This window comes from Halichoerus grypus, chromosome 2, assembly GCF_964656455.1.
Source record: "Halichoerus grypus chromosome 2, mHalGry1.hap1.1, whole genome shotgun sequence".
Taxonomy (NCBI): domain Eukaryota; kingdom Metazoa; phylum Chordata; class Mammalia; order Carnivora; family Phocidae; genus Halichoerus; species Halichoerus grypus.
The window spans coordinates 164697051-164712833 of NC_135713.1; the positions used below are offsets into that span (position 1 = coordinate 164697051).

General features: G+C 47.2%; 1 protein-coding gene across 2 annotated transcripts in view; it reads left to right on the forward strand.

Moving 5' to 3' along the window:
• Nucleotides 1–5164: 5164 nt before the first annotated feature.
• CRK (CRK proto-oncogene, adaptor protein) overlaps nt 5165–15783 on the forward strand; it is a 28761-nt gene continuing 18142 nt past the window's right edge. For both annotated transcript variants that reach the window (XM_036091128.2, XM_036091129.2), the window contains exon 1: nt 5165–5558. In XM_036091128.2, the coding sequence (XP_035947021.1) occupies nt 5318–5558 (241 nt within the window). In that variant the 5' untranslated portion in view covers nt 5165–5317. The remainder of the gene's footprint in view (nt 5559–15783) is intronic.

The window sequence follows — 15783 nt, forward strand, 5'->3', positions numbered from 1 at the left end:
ACCAGGCTAACCCATCCTCCCACCCCCCTCCCCCCTAGAACCCTCAGTTTGTTTTTCAGAGTCCATCATCTCTCATGGTTCGTCTCCCCCTCCGATTTCCCCCCCTTCATTCTTCCCCTCCTGCTAGCTTCTTCTTTTTTTCTTTTTTTTTTTTTTTTTTTTTAAAGATTTTATTTATTTATTTGAGAGAGTGAGAATGAGAGAGAGAGAGAGCATATGAGAGGGAGGAGGGTCAGAGGGAGAAGCAGACTCCCCGCTGAGCAGGAAGCCCGATGCGGGACTCGATCCCGGGACTCCAGGACCATGACCCGAGCCGAAGGCAGTCGCTCAACCAACTGAGCCACCCAGGCGCCCTTCTTCTTTTTTTCTTAACATATATTGCATTATTTGTTTCAGAGGTACAGATCTGAGATTCAACAGTCTTGCACAATTTACCGCGCTCACCAGAGCACATACCCTCCCCAGTGTCTATCACCCAGTCACCCCATCCCTCCCACCCTACCCCCCACTCCAGCACCCCTCAGTTTGTTTCCTGAGATTAAGAATTCCTCATATCAGTGAGGTCATATGATACATGTCTTTCTCTGTTTGACTTATTTCGCTCAGCATAATACCCTCCAGTTCCATCCACGTCGTTGCAAATGGCAAGATCTCATTCCTTTTGATGGCTGCATGATATTCCATTGTATATATATACCACATCTTCTTTATCCATTCATCTGTCGATGGACATCTTGGCTCTTTCCACAGTTTGGCTATTGGGGACATTGCTGCTATAAACATCGGGGTGCACGTACCCTTTCGGATCCCTACATTTGTATCTTTGGGGTAAATACCCAGTAGTGCAGTTGCTGGATTGTATGGTAGCTCTATTTACAACTTTTTGAGGAACCTCCATACTGTTTTCCAGAGTGGCTGCACCAGCTTGCATTCCCACCAACAGTGTAGGAGGGTTCCCCTTGGGAGGAGAGCATATTCTGACATGTGCCTGCCAGGCATGGGTCCCCTGTCTAAGCCCCGACCCCACCCCTAGGACAGAAGCAGCATGGACCACACCTGACTCGTGGTCCAAGAGCCGGGAGCCGATGGCTTCCCAAAAGATCAGCAGAGTGTTGCCTCCAGAAGAAAGGGAATGAGTGTCACAGGCTGCCTCCACAGAACTCCTCAGCAGATGGCTAAGAGGTTTCCCAAGTGGGAGAGGCGTTGTGAGCAGAAGGGATGGCACGTGAAGGCTTTAAAGGCAAGAACAAGTTTAATTTGGGGTCAAGCTACCTGCAGAGGCGTTTAGATGCAGCCTCTGGGGCAGAAGTTCCTGATGAATGTGCGACTATCTTGGGCTTGAACGCAGTCCTGTGCGCACACCTAGATTTGACACTCCCCCCGCCCAACAAATTACAGAAAAATGAAAGCACCACAGTAATTAGTCCGCTCTATCAGTGGCAACGGGGGCTGCAGGAAGCCGACAGATAGGATAAGCATTGCGCCAGGCGCGATGACCAGCTCTGCGGCTGCCGCAACACTCCTTCGTCTCACCCATCGGAATGTGTGCTGGAGTGATGTCACAGACAACCCACAGGGACCCGCGGACCCTTGTCCTTAGAGAGGTAACCAAGAATGCTTCGCACCGGGGCGCCTGGGTGGCTCAGTCGGTTAAGCGTCTGCCTTCAGCTCAGGTCATGATCCCAGGGTCCTGGGATCGAGCCCCGCATTGGGCTCCCTGCTCAGTGGGAAGCCTGCTTCTCCCTCTCCCACTCCCCCTGCTTGTGTTCCCTCTCGCTGTGTCTCTGTCAAATAAATAAATAAATAATAATAATAATAAAAAGAATGGTTCGCACTCCAGCTCACATCCCGCAGGAAGTCCAGGGCCCTCCGGCACATACCTGCCCATCGCAGGAGGCTAGTTCAGGCTCTGGACGAGAGCCTCCCCCCGACTCTCCATTCCTTTGTTCCACCGGATTTCCTTAATGCCTATTGTGTGCCAGGCTCTCTGCCAGGCACTGGGGACACAGCAAGAGCAAAACCCACCAAATCCTTGCTTTTATGGAGCTTATGTTCTAGAGGAGGAGGGAGGAAAATAAACAAAGCAGAGAAGGGGGAGAGGGAGAGGTGGGTGTGCAGTTTACGGTTCCCAAGGCGCTGGCCAGGGAAGGGTTCCTTGAGGGGGCCACGTGGGCAGAGACGTGAGGAGGTGGGGCAGTGACCATGGGAGACAGCAGAGGCAACAGCAAGTGCCCAGTGTGGAGGCTTGTCCCAGGACGAGGAAGAAGAATCAGCGGAGCCGGTGAAGGGTGAGTTGGGTGGGGGGGGAGAAGAGAAGATAGGCACACGTGCATCTTAACCTCTTTCAGATGCTCTTGACTTTCCCAGCTCCGAGAGGACAGAGGCGAGCAAGTTGGCACCTCTCGGATGCCTTCCTGCAAGGGCGTCTGTGTGAGCAGTATTCCTAAAGGACCGAGGCAGTGAGGGGCATATCCCTCACAGCAAGGCAGACAACCCCCTCTCAGCAGACCTACAGCATGTCACCACTTGGGAGCATCTCACTGACTTTTCTGGGGCGGTCCGGCCTCCTGCCTTGGTTCCCAGCACGCTCTCCTCCCCAAGACCCTCCTTGGAGGCCTCTCCTATTTCTCCACACAGCTTTCCCCTAATCTCTGCCTCTGCACAGTTTTTTTGTCTTGTTTTGTTTTGAAGTAGGCTCTATGTTGGGCGCCTGGGTGGCTCAGTCGGTTAAGTGGCTGCCTTCGGCTCAGGTCGTGATCCCGGGGTCCTGGGATCGAGTCCCGCATCGGGCTCCCTGCTCCGTGGGAAGCCTGCTTCTTCCTCTGCTGCTCCCCCTGCTTGTGCTCTCTCTCTGTCAAATAAATAAATAAAATATTTAAAAAATAATAAAAATAAAAAAATAAAGTAGGCTCCATTTCCAGTATGGAGCCCAATGCGGGGCTTGAATTCACGACCCTGAGATCATCAAGACCTGAGCCGGGTTCAAGAGTCAGACGCAGCTGACTGCTTCTCCTTCTCCCTCTGCCACTACCCCCCGCTTCTGCTCTCTGGCTCTCTCTGGCTCTCTGTCAAATAAATAAATAAAATCTTTTTTTTTTTTTTTTAAACGTCCCTTGGGTCTAGGTCTCCCCTCCTTGCCAATCTCCTTGCTTATTATCCAGCTTAGTTGTGATCTGTTTCCTTCCTCCCTCCCTCCCTTCTTTCCTTCCTTCCTTTCTTCCTCTTTTTCTTTCCCTTTTCTTCTTTTAAAGTATGTTTTCTGTCATCAGAACCCACAAGCAGTCTCTGGGTGAGGCCCTGCCTCAAAGCTCCGCCATCCTGGATGAGGGAAGGGCAGGCACTTCTGTTTCCCAGAGGGCCAGAATTCACACGGGGATGGCTTCTGCTGCTGGCCTGTGGTAACACGCTGTGACCACGCCAGAGTCACAGTGAGTCACAGCAGGCAAGGTACCTTTGCTCCCCTTCCCTTCCCAGAGCAGGCCCAGGGGTGTGTGAAGTAGATCCGGAAGAGGTGTGTTATTCATGTAAGATCAAAACCCAGGACTGACTGATATATTTTTTTTCTTAATGTCTATTTCTGCCATCCTGCCCCAACCTTCTGTCCCCCTCCATGCCTATTTCAGAAGTCTGAGGACATAGCACAGTGACCATAGCTCTCTGCTCCTTCCAGGATTTGAATGCCAGCTCCCCACTCAGCAGCTGTGTGTTTCTGGACAAATAACTTAACCTCTTGGAGCTTCACCTGTAAAATGGGGATGTTTGTAAAATACCAGCTATGAGGTTGTTAAGAGGATTAAATGAGATGATCCATATAAAGGCAGTTAGCGCTATGCCTGGCAGGTAGTAGTCCCTGAATAAACGTTAGCCGTTCTCATAAAACATTTATGTAGTGCCTCCTACACGAGATGCTTGGCCTTTGAGGAGCTCTAGCGTGGGACACAGACCTGTAAATGAAAGATTACAGCACAATAGGCAGGAACTGTAATGGAAATAATATGGACACAGTGCTGTGGATGCAGAGAGGGGGTGATGGTTGGTCAAAAAAGGGGAGACATTTGAATTTGAGATCCGGAAAGCTATTCCAGAAGCGTATTCCAGAAAGAAGAAACACAGGGTTCATGTAGAAGCTGCTAAGAGGAGACCATGGTCCCATTTTATGCTGTGAGCTAAACTGGGAATTTTAGCATCTGGAGACTGTTAAAAGTTGTGCACAGGGTAGCAACAGACTTAGAGTTGTAATTTAGAAAGCACACGTGGGCAGATGTGTGCAATGCACTACAGAGCACCAGTGAGCAAGCTGTTCACAGGAATACAGCTATAGATACTCAATACAGAGATAGAGATCACGATAGGAGGGAGAGTAGAGGATACCCGTGGCCACAACTAGGGTTTAGAAGAATCTGGACAAATGGCCTGAGAGACTCAGTGGAGAGAGCTCCATACTTCTACCTGGCTTAGCACATTCGGCTCCGTCTTGAACGCTCTTCCCCCACTTGCCATTCAACATTCAGCTCAAGCCACCTCCTCTGGTAGGCCACTTCATATTGAACCCCTTTACAGACTGGATTGGGGGCCCTGCTCTGTGTTCCTAGAGCCCCTTGTTGGGTTGGGTCCCTATCGTAGCGCTTGGCATTCCCTTGTCATTGTTTCCTGGTTCCGCCCACTGGTCTGTGAATTCTGTGAGGTCAGGGCCCAGCCTTGATCACCTTTGCACCCGCAGGGCAAATGTGGTGTCAATAACTATTTGCTGAATGAATCAATGCAAACAAAAACCTAGCCCGTCTACAGAGAAGCTGGAGGAACCACCAGAAAAAGACTGACGTCTCCAGGAGCTCAGGCCCTGGGGCCACATCCATCTTTTGTACTCCAGTTGTGTCTCGGAGTCGCTGCCTAGAAATCCTGGGCCTTCCAGGAATTTGAAGCCCGGTGCAGCAAAGGGGCCGTCTGGCCCAAGGCGCAGATACAAACCCCGGCCGGCCATCTGCTGGCTGAGCCCCTACCCGGTGCCCCAGACTTCGCCTCTCCGCGCCCTGCAGTTCCGATCCCTGCCAGGCAGCGACGCACGTGAGAACGCGTGCGCAGTGCGCGCTCGAGCCGTCCTTTGCCCTTCTCCCAATGGCGGGTTGCGGTCCCCTTCCCGGCATCCTCGCGGGGGCAAGGTGCGCGTCATTTCCGGTGGGGAAGGCCCGCGGCCGCCGCCGCCATTTCGGGCACTGCTGTGAGGCTGAGACCGGAGCCGGTCCGCTGGGCGGCGGGCGCCGGGGCAGGAGGGGCGCGCGCGGCGGCGGCGGCCCAGCGTGTAGGCGCGGAGGCGGCCATGGCGGGCAACTTCGACTCGGAGGAGCGGAGTAGCTGGTACTGGGGGCGGCTGAGCCGGCAGGAGGCGGTGGCGCTGTTGCAGGGCCAGCGGCACGGGGTGTTTCTGGTGCGGGACTCGAGCACCAGCCCCGGGGACTATGTGCTCAGCGTCTCCGAGAACTCGCGCGTCTCCCACTACATCATCAACAGCAGCGGCCCGCGCCCGTCTGTGCCACCGTCGCCCGCCCAGCCTCCGCCCGGTGAGGACGGACGGGACGGGAGGCCCCGGGCGGGGTGAGGGCCGCGGAACTCCCCAGCCTGGCCGGCTGCTCTTCGAGAGCTGACCTCCACGAGGGACGTGGGCAGAGGGCTGGAGTGACCACGGCAGGGGGTGGCGTGGTGCCTGGGCTCGTTCCCACCACGAGCGGGTGTGTGTGTGGGGGAGGAGGAGCCGCTGACCCAGGCCTCTGGGTGTGACTTGGGAGGACAGCCCAGGGGAAGGGGAACTGCTTCGGCCCCAGGGTGGGGCTAGCGCCCGGACCAGGCACAAGGGCAGGGCCGGGCAACGTGGGGACAAAGAGCTGAGGGGGATATTGGCACTGCGGGGGCATCACTTGGCAGCGGTTCCCAGAATGGATTCGATAATCCTACAAGTGGCTTTTTAGGAGAAACATTTCCTGTAGTGTTAGAGAGCCGGGTTTGGTTTGGAGAGCTATTCTCCCCTGCTGGCCTTTGGTAGGAAGTCACCACATACTAGCCCGGAGGGATGGAGACACCCTCAGGAAACCGGTCAGCTTTTTCCTTTCTTGGGCATTTTTCCAAAATACTTTTACTGTCCTCTTCCCCCGCAGAGGACGAAGGTGGTGAGTTAAGTGCCTTGGTGGTAGAAGTAAGCCCTCTGTGATCAGCCCGGAACAAGTTGATGTCCAGCTGACGGTGTCCAAGAGATCTTAACGTCCAGAGACTGTTTTCTACAATTAGGGGGTTCTAGTTTTCAAGGTATTTTGTGGAGGACAGATTCCCCCCCCCCCCCGCCGCCCCCGGAAATAAGCCAATGGAAACAGTCCCTTCCTTTGAAAGTGAATGGAACTTCCAATTTCATTGGACTTAAACATTGTCAGTGCTGTATGTCAGGGCCTCTTCTTGGTCAGTAAGTTAGGGCTGTGACCTGGGTCTTTCTTACCAAGGATCACTGAGATGTGACTGTCTTACTTATGCCTTCAGAGTTGTTTGGAGAATGTTACGGAGATTTATGCACTTAGTACCTGAGATTTGTGAAGTACAGAGTAATTCTGAGGTGGTTATCATCTTACCATCACCTGTGTAACGGCACCAAGAGTCTTAGTCTTTCTTATTGTTCCCACGTTGAAGCAGTTTTCTTCTGACCAGCTGAGGCTAGCTCCAGGCCAGTCTCTTACCTTTTTGGGATAGTCCTAACTTAGATTTATTCACTCTGGCCAGAAGTGGGGAGATGGGATAGTCTCTTTGTTGCTAACACATGCCAATTATAAAAAAAAGAGAGTATGGGATCTTTAAGTCCACAAATTATCCTAGGTCTTCTCAGTCTGGTTGGTTTAATACCATAACATGAGACAAGAATATCGATGTAACATAACTTTGCCCTAAACCAGATGTATTCTGCTTTTTACCACCTTCTTGGTATCTAGGGTTTTGCATTACAACGCAGTAATATGATGGCAGACAGTCACTGAAACTCAATTTTTGACCTCCCCCCCCCCCCAATTTTCAGCCTTTTGTGTATGCATTTTGCAAAATTTGGAGATGGCAGCAGTCAGGTTTGCTAGCTTGAGCTTTCTCCACACCTTGGTGTTAATGACTTTGTATCTCTGCACTTACCTTGATATTGAGCTCCACCTTTTCTTAACAGATATGAGTTCAGATCCTTGGCCCAAAAGAGAAGGTGAAGATTGCCAAAGTTTGTGGATGGGGTGTGGAAAGTTCACAGGCATTGTGGTAATTCTTGTTTCTGGTAATGTGCCCAATTTTCCACCTAAAGCAATTGATTGAGTTGCTGTCTTTATAATAAAGATTACTTAATCTTTGTTCTCCCCCTCCCCCATCAAGCTCTTTTTCTTTTGAAACTACACAGAGAAATTTCTTGAATTTTAGAATAGCATGTAGAATATTAATAGCTAACATTTATTGACTGGTTATTCTATGCCAAGTACTTTGCTGAGTACTTTCGGTGCCTTATCTGATTTTCTGCCTATAACAATCTGGTGAGAAGTACTATGATCTCTATTTATTAAAATATTTTCTTTTTATAGGTGAGGAAACTGAGAGTCAGAGATTCAGTAACTTGCCCAAGGTCACACAGCTGGTAAATGACTGAGCCAGATTTTGAACCTCGGAATTCTGACCAGAGGGCTGACACTCTTATGCTGTACTTCTTTCTCTTTCCTTTTGAGATCTGAACAGTGCACATAGAAGATTCAACACTTTTGTCTCTGCCATGGGGTCCTAGGTTCTGTTTAAAGATCAAAAGGAAAGGATGAAAAGAAGAAACTAGCTTTAGTATTTGGACAATACATGTCTGTTATTTAAAAGTCAGTGATGAGGCTTTTAAAATTATTTGTCAAATTGAACATGAAAAATGAACTTTTTGCTTAGGACTATATAGCGTATTTTGTGGACATAATACGTGGGTAGAATTTGTATGGAATGGCTTAGATACAGTTTTTAGAGGAATAGGGGTAGGATGGATCAGGTATTTTTAACCTTTTCTAGCGAATCTTTTTTTTTTTTTTTTTTTTAAGATTTTATTTATTTGACAGAGACATAGCGGGAGAGGGAGCACAAGCAGGGGGAGTGGGAGAGAGAGAAGCAGGCTCCCCGCAGAGCAGGGAGCCCGATGCGGGGCTCGATCCCAGGACCCTGGGATCATGACCTGAGCCGAAGGCAGACGCTTAAAGACTGAGCCACCCAGGCGCCCCTCTGGTGAATCTATTTTTAACATTGATGTTCAGCTTCCACAGGCTGTCATAGTCTGGGAGCACCCTGGTTGTGCCTCAGGGCCGTAAGGCAGGGCTTGGTCAAGTCTACTGGCCATACCCTGTCAGGTTGGACTTCAAGGTAGACCTCTTGGGAAGGCTTTGCAATCACTGATTCACATGTTTCTTCAAACAATGAGGTTTTTTGTTTTTTTTTTAAAGATTTTTTTATTTATTTATTGAGAGAGAGAGTGATAGAGAGCATGAGAGGGGGAGAGTCAGAGGGAGAAGCAGACTCCCCGCCGAGCAGGGAGCCCGATGCAGGACTCGATCCCAGGACTCCAGGATCATGACCTGAGCCGAAGGCAGTTGCTTAAACAACTGAGCCACCCAGGCGCCCCCAAACAATGAGGTATTACTAGACCTTGGCCAGTAGACAATTCACAAAACTGAACAAGTGTGACCTGGGAGAGTAGTTATAAGTCTGAGCTCTGGAGCTTGTGTTTGAATCACTCTTCCTGGCCACTTACTACTTATATAAGTTTGGGCATGTTCTTTTATTTTTTTAATTTTTGTTTTTAAAGATTTTATTTATTTGCGAGAGAGAGAATGAGAGAGAGCATGAGAGGGAGGAGGGTCAGAGGGAGAAGCAGACTCCCCCCGAGCAGGGAGCCCGATGTGGGACTCGATCCCTGGACTCCAGGATCATGACCTGAGCCGAAGGCAGTCGCTTAACCAACTGAGCCACCAGGCGCCCGGGCATGTTCTTTAACTTGCCTCTGCCTCAGTTTCCCCATCTATAAAAGAGAAAATAGTAATACTGACCTCATAGGGTTGTTGTGAAGATTAAATGAGTTTTAGTGTATTAAATGCTTAGGAATGGGGCTAGCATATAGTAAGTACTTAATAAGCATTGGCTATATTAGTCTTATGAACATAACTATGAGGTTGGGAGAGCAGGAGTTGAAGCAAAATGGAAAACTGTTCTCAGCATTGAGAGGCTCACAGGCAGGCATGGTGTGGGTTGGTGAGCACCGGTAAGATAGCGTGTGTAAGGGAGTAAGTGCTGGAATGGAGGGTGATGGAGTGCATCAAGAAGTGCGAAAGGACCTTGGATCCAAGACATGGAAATATGATGGTACCTGTTGTTACCTGCTTAACCCAGAGCCTTCTACCCATTGTTCTAGTGGGTGAGGGAAGCATAAAAGCTTGCCTCATTTTGGGGCAGGGAGGGGCAGAAGTTAGGGTGGCTATTGTTTGCATTGCCTCTTCAAGGTGGTGCCTGGACCAAGCCACTCTGTAGAGATCTTGTGGGACTGTTTATTACCTAATGCTGCCTTTTTGTACCTCCGCCATCTGTGTTTCATTTGTTTACCTCATCTTTGCAGTTTTCAAACCTGGTCTGCATGTTTTACTAAACAGTTACAGAGTATCCCTCCATCCAGTGGTTCTGGAGAAGTTCTTCAGTGAGTTACTTATAGGTTTACAACCAAAAAAAGGATGCCATGGTAAAAGGAAGTAGGTTTATTTATTGCTGGACTTCTCAGCCTTTTACTGTGCTCATGTGAAATTATGACCCTCCCAAGAGACGTAGGTATTTGACCACAAGACATTTTGAGAAGTGTCTTGAGATTCTGTAGAATCTTCTCTGGGAACGAGTATAGTGGACTTTGGATTTGGGGATTAATCGAAAATTTCTAAAGGAATTGAGATGTTTGGGCAGGGTATTAAGCTGAATTTGCTTTTTATTAAGCACCTGTAATGTACCAGCTGCTTTTAGGAACTTTATTACGTAGGTGTTTGGTTCCATGAGAAGTTAAATAACAATTCGTATAGCTAGTAAATGGCAGAACCAGAATTCATTAAACCCAGTCAGTCTGAATCTGCATAGTACCATGCTGATACCCACCATTTTTAGAAAGTTCTATTTGCTTAGGAGGCCAGATATTTGATACTTCTTTAGGAAACCTCAGATGGAAGTCAGCAGCCTTTTTAGCCCTTTGTATTGGACAGGTGGTGGGGTGTGTTTAAGCAGTTTCTATAAATACCATAGGCAGAAGAGGAGGAAAGGAGTGGGAATTAAGGAAAGAGGAAGGGAAAACGGAAGTGCTTTGAGATCAAGGAGAGGCTGATGATGGAGCTGCTATAGTGGTACCCGTGCCAGAAGTGACCTGGCCTGTTTCAGCCCACCGAGCTCTTAGGTGTTTTTTTTTTGTTTGTTTGTTTTTAGGATTTTATTTATTTATTTGACAGAGACACAGCGAGAAAGGGAACACAAGCAGGGGGAGTGGGAGAGGGAGAAGCAGGCTTCCCGCTGAGCAGGGAGCCCCACGCGGGGCTCGATCCCAGGACCCTGGGATCATGACCCGAGCCGAAGGCAGACGCCCAACGACTGAGCCACCCAGGTGCCCCTCTTAGGTGTTCTTCATAAAACCTTCAGGGAATGGTGGTGTAAAAATTGATGTAACCCGAGGGCTAAAATGCTTAGAAGTAATGAGTTGAGCATATCCAGAAACCAAAAAAATGTGTAACTGCTTGCATTGATTTTGATTTCTGAATGTGTTTGTTCATAACTGCATGTTCAGAATACCAGCACAGGTTTATGTAGAACAAGTCAGTGAGGTTTTCCAAGTCCCAGCAATGAGAACCTAGTCATTGGTTCTTTTCTCTAGACTGACTGACTATATCTCCTTCCTTTCCCGCCCTTCTATTTCCTGCTCTTGGCTCTTTGTGGTTGGAAGGAGATGAAGTAGGGAAAAGGAGCCGGAACACATAGCTATGATGAGGTTTGGGCTTATCTGAGACTTATGTTCTTTTCTCCTCCCTTCCCTTCTGGCGTTTGGATCAGTGAAGCTTGATGGTCCATATATTTGACTGCTTTAGCAGTACACAAAAACAGGCACTCCTCTGGTGGAATTATTATAGTGTCGATAGAATAGAAAAAAATTTATAGGTAAAGAATATCAAAGGGGTGCCTGGCTGACTCAGTGGGTAGAGCATACAACTCTTGATCTTGGGGTTGTGAGTTCGAGTGCCGTGTTGGGTGGAGAGATTACTTTAAAAATATATATATATATATATATTTTAAGAATATCAAAGATTTTCCTTGGTGTTTTGCATGTATTTCTGCGACTGCTGGGATTGCCAAGCCAAGCCAAAAAAAAAAAAAAAGAGAGAAATCATTGTGGGTCCAGTTTACACCATGCAGCATTTGAGCAAGAAATGAATTGAACCAACTTCCTACCTTTATGTTTATGGCAGAGGAGCTGCGATTTTTTCTTTTCATAATTTTCATGGTGATCTTTCTAAGCATCTTCGCCTTGTGATCTTATTTGTTCTTCTAAACTCTGTCTCCCCTCCTCCCTCCAAAAACAAACACAAAACACATTTTATTTGAGCTAGTACAGTAATGGAGGAACCATAACAATGGATGACAGGGAGTGGTTACCTTCCTTTTTAGAGTAAAAAGAGTGCCTTGGAAATGTTCAGGGATGGTCAGAGCTGTTCCTTCATGGTGATTTTGTTGTATCTAAGAATACAATTTGTTGTTGCTACTTTTTTTTGTAAGAATACATCTCCAGTTGAAAGTGAAAGCCAGCGGGGAAATAATGTCTTCCTAAGACCTGCTGCTTTGTTCCTTGCTCACCAACCACACCGTGTATGCTTTTATATCCCCAGCTCTGCTGTGAGCTTCTTAAAACTGGGAACAGACTTTCATTTAACTTCTTTCATTTAACTTCTTTCCCTCACTTCAGAATTTTGTTCATTAAGAATAATATCTAACATTTACTGAGTACCGTCTGCCAACCACTGTCCCCAAAAGGCAACTAGTGAAAACCATTTTGGCTATTGCACCTTGGCATGTAGTTGGGTAAATTCTAGCAAGGGAGCTTTCCTCCCTAGATGTCATTAGGACCATTTTCTAAGCCATTTTGTACTCCGCTGGTGTGAGGGTCCTCCCTACCACTCTGCCCTGGAGGCTTTCGTGACCAGGCAGTGCTAAGTAGGTCTCATTGGAGCTCACATTGACCCAGTCCTTAGCATAGTTCAGCAGGCCTGAGGGATCACTGAATTAACCTAGTGGTAATAGGCAGAATGACCGTGTATCTCATTGCCTACCAGACTTGAATGAGAACAGTCCCCCTTCAGTGATCCGTTGGAGTGAAGAGAAACTCCAGAATATAGAACCACCACGCTCTGGTATATTCATAACCAAAATTCTCTCTCGAGTTCAGCACTTGGAACTACTGGGGTTGTGTCCTGCGGGTACCTGATGAGTGTTTGCTGTAGATACGTAGTCCTGGGTCTGGGCATCTGTTTCAGCATTTTGAGTTGGAGAGCCAGCCTGCATTACTGAGTGTGGGCTATTAACTTGTTTTAGCTTACAGCCGTGAATTCCACAGATGGACTTTTGCAATATAAAAAATGTGCAACTGTCCTTTACATTGTGTCTTGGTGTCTCGTCATGCATTCATTTGTGTGAAAAGAGAAGGCACTCATCAGTACTCATTCTGTTTTGAGGACTTCTGGTTAACTTCCAAAGTTTATCTTTTCACTTCTCCCCACTGATGAATTTTAAATGTACGTTTTCTGGTCATTCTGGAAGAAGTGATTTTTTTTTTAAGATTTTATCCATTCATTTGTCAGAGAGAGAGAGAGAACAATTAGGGAGAGTGGCAGGGAGAGGGAGAAGCAGGCTCCCCGCTGAGAAGGGAGCCCAATGTGGGGCTCGATCCCAGGACCCTGGGACCATGACCTGAGCCGAAGGCAGACGCTTAACCGACTGAGCCACCCAGGTGTCCTGGAAGAAGTGATTTCCAACACTGAACAAAATAATTGGGTCTCATTTCTTTTAGAGTGCAAATTAATTTAGACATCTGTGCTACCACAATAATCCTATTTCACCACATTAATCACTATGGCTTTTATTTTAAGATTTATTTATTTATTTGACAGAGAGAGACACAGCAAGAGAGGGAACACAAGCAGGGGGAGTGGGAGAGGGAGAAGCAGGCTTCCCGCTGAGCAGGGAGCCTGATGCAGGGCTCGATCCCAGCACTCTGGGATCATGACCTGAGCCGAAGGCAGACGCTTAACGACTGAGCCACCCAGGCGCCCTGTAATCACTATGGCTTTTAAAGATTATTTGAGAGAGAGAGCAAGCGGGGTGGGGGGCAGAGAAAGAGGGAGAGAATCTCAAGCTGACTCTCCACTGAGCTCGGAGCCCGACATGGGGCTCAATCCCACAACCCTGAGGTCATGACCTGAGCCAAAACCAAGAGTTGGACGCTTAACTGACTGAGCCACCAGGTGCCCCTGTCACTGTGGCTTTTAGATGGTGGACCATTGTTGCTGGAGTGAAGAGCATAAATTGACCATTTTCCCTTAACAGAGGACTTGAATACGTAACCTTCCCAAAAGAAGCACAAATAGTAAACTTGGAAAACAAAGATGATATTTAAAGAGAGGTATCATTTCTCATTAAATTGTCAGTGAGGGGCGCCTGGGTGGCTCAGTTGGTTAAGCGGCTGCCTTCGGCTCAGGTCATGATCCCAGTGTCCTGGGATCAAGTCCCTCAACAGGCTCCCTGCTCAGTGGGGAGCCTGCTTCTCCCTCTCCTCCCTGCTCATGCTCTCTGTTGCTATCTCTGTCTCTCTCTCTCTCAAATACATATATAAAATCTTAAAAATAAATAGTCAATGATATTTATTTAGATTTTATGTATGTATTAGAGAGTACGAGCAGGGGGAGAGGGAAAGGGAGAAGCAGACTCCCTGCTGAGCAGGGAGCCTAGTGCAGGGCTGGATCCCAAGACCCTGGGATCATGAACTGAGTGAGCCACCCAGGTGCTCCAAATTGTCAATTTTTTTTTTTTTAAAGATTTTATTTGTCAGAGCGAGCACAAGCAGGGGGAGCAGCAGGCAGAGGGAGAAGCAGGCTCCCCACTGAGCAGGGAGCCCGATGTGGGACTTGATCCCAGGATCCTGGAATCATGACCTGAGCTGAAGGCAGACGCTTAACCAGCTGAGCCACCCAGGCGTCCCTTGCAGTGATTTTTTAAATGCTGTTTGGCAAGGATATGGGGCAAGTGGGAACTCATAAACCAGTGGTGGGAGTGTAAAATTGTACAGACTTTTTGGAGGGCAATTTGGCAACGTAAACCTTAATGTTCTTACCGTTTGATCCAGCAGTTAGATTTCAAGGAATTTATCCTAATGAAATAATAAAAAGCTCATTAATAGATAAGAACAAAAATGCTCATAATAACATTTTCACTAGTGAAAAGTTAGGAATACTTTATAGTTACTAAAAGTCGTGTTCTTGAAGAGATGAGAAATTTTTTATTATATAAAATAAAATCTTTTTATTTCATAATAAAAAAAGGCAAGATATAGAACTTTATAGTAACCTAACTATAAAACGCTTGTATATATTTATGACATACTTGTATACACACATACACATATATATATTAAATTTTGGGAGGTTATAACTTAATACTGAGTTGTGGGTTAAGACTGATCAAAAAAACAAGCTCTGCAAAAACCAGTTTTCTATAGAGTTCTTTATTACTTTATCAGGAAACCAAAAGGTAAAAAAAATCCAATAAAGATGATTTGATATTTTGGTGTTTAGCAGAGTTTAAATTAAAGGGTGTATTCCTCACTAGAAACTGTTTTTCATTTGAACTGATATATGTTAATTTATTATTCTTCAGTTCTAGAATCTTGGGATAGAGAGGGAATACATTCTGAAGTATGCCCTGTGTGTCTAGGGCCATACACATCTTTGCATCATGTGAATTTTAAAAATTCCTAATGTCTTTTCTCTTGGACCCTAGTGTGTCATCAGAGGTTGAGAATTTTATTTTTCTTTTTATTCATTTTTTTAAGGTTTTAAGTAATTTCTATGCCCAACGGGGGGCTGGAACTCACAACCCCAAGATCAAGAGTTGCGTGCTCTGCCGACTGAGCCAGGCAGGTGCCCCCAGAAGTTGAGAATTTTAACACTTTATTTTTTCAAGCATCCTTATTTACCTTTTTTTTTTTTTTAAAGATTTTATTTATTTATTTGACAGAGAGAGAGATAGCGAGAGCAGGAACAGAAGCAGGGGGAGTGGGAGAGGGAGAAGCAGGCTTCCCGCCGAGCAGGGAGCCCGATGTGGGGCTCGATCCCAGGACCCTGGGACCATGACCTGAGCCGAAGGCAGACGCTTAACGACTGAGCCACCCAGGCGCCCTCTTATTTACCTTTTGCATGACCTGAAGGAACAATATGGTTTACATGTTTTATTTCAGTGAAGACCTTAGGAATTGATTGTTAAGCAGTTAGCTTCTTGGTTTGTCTTTTTAGTCTCCTTGGTTTTTTGCCTAATTAAGGTTTTTTGTTTGTTTTGGTGGCTGTCAGAAATGAAATTGAGAACAGCAATCACAGATTTAAAAAGATAGCCTTGGGGTGCCTGGCTGGCTTAGTTGTAGAGCATGGGACTCTTGATCTCAGGGTTGTGAGTTCAAGCCCCACATTGGGCACAGAG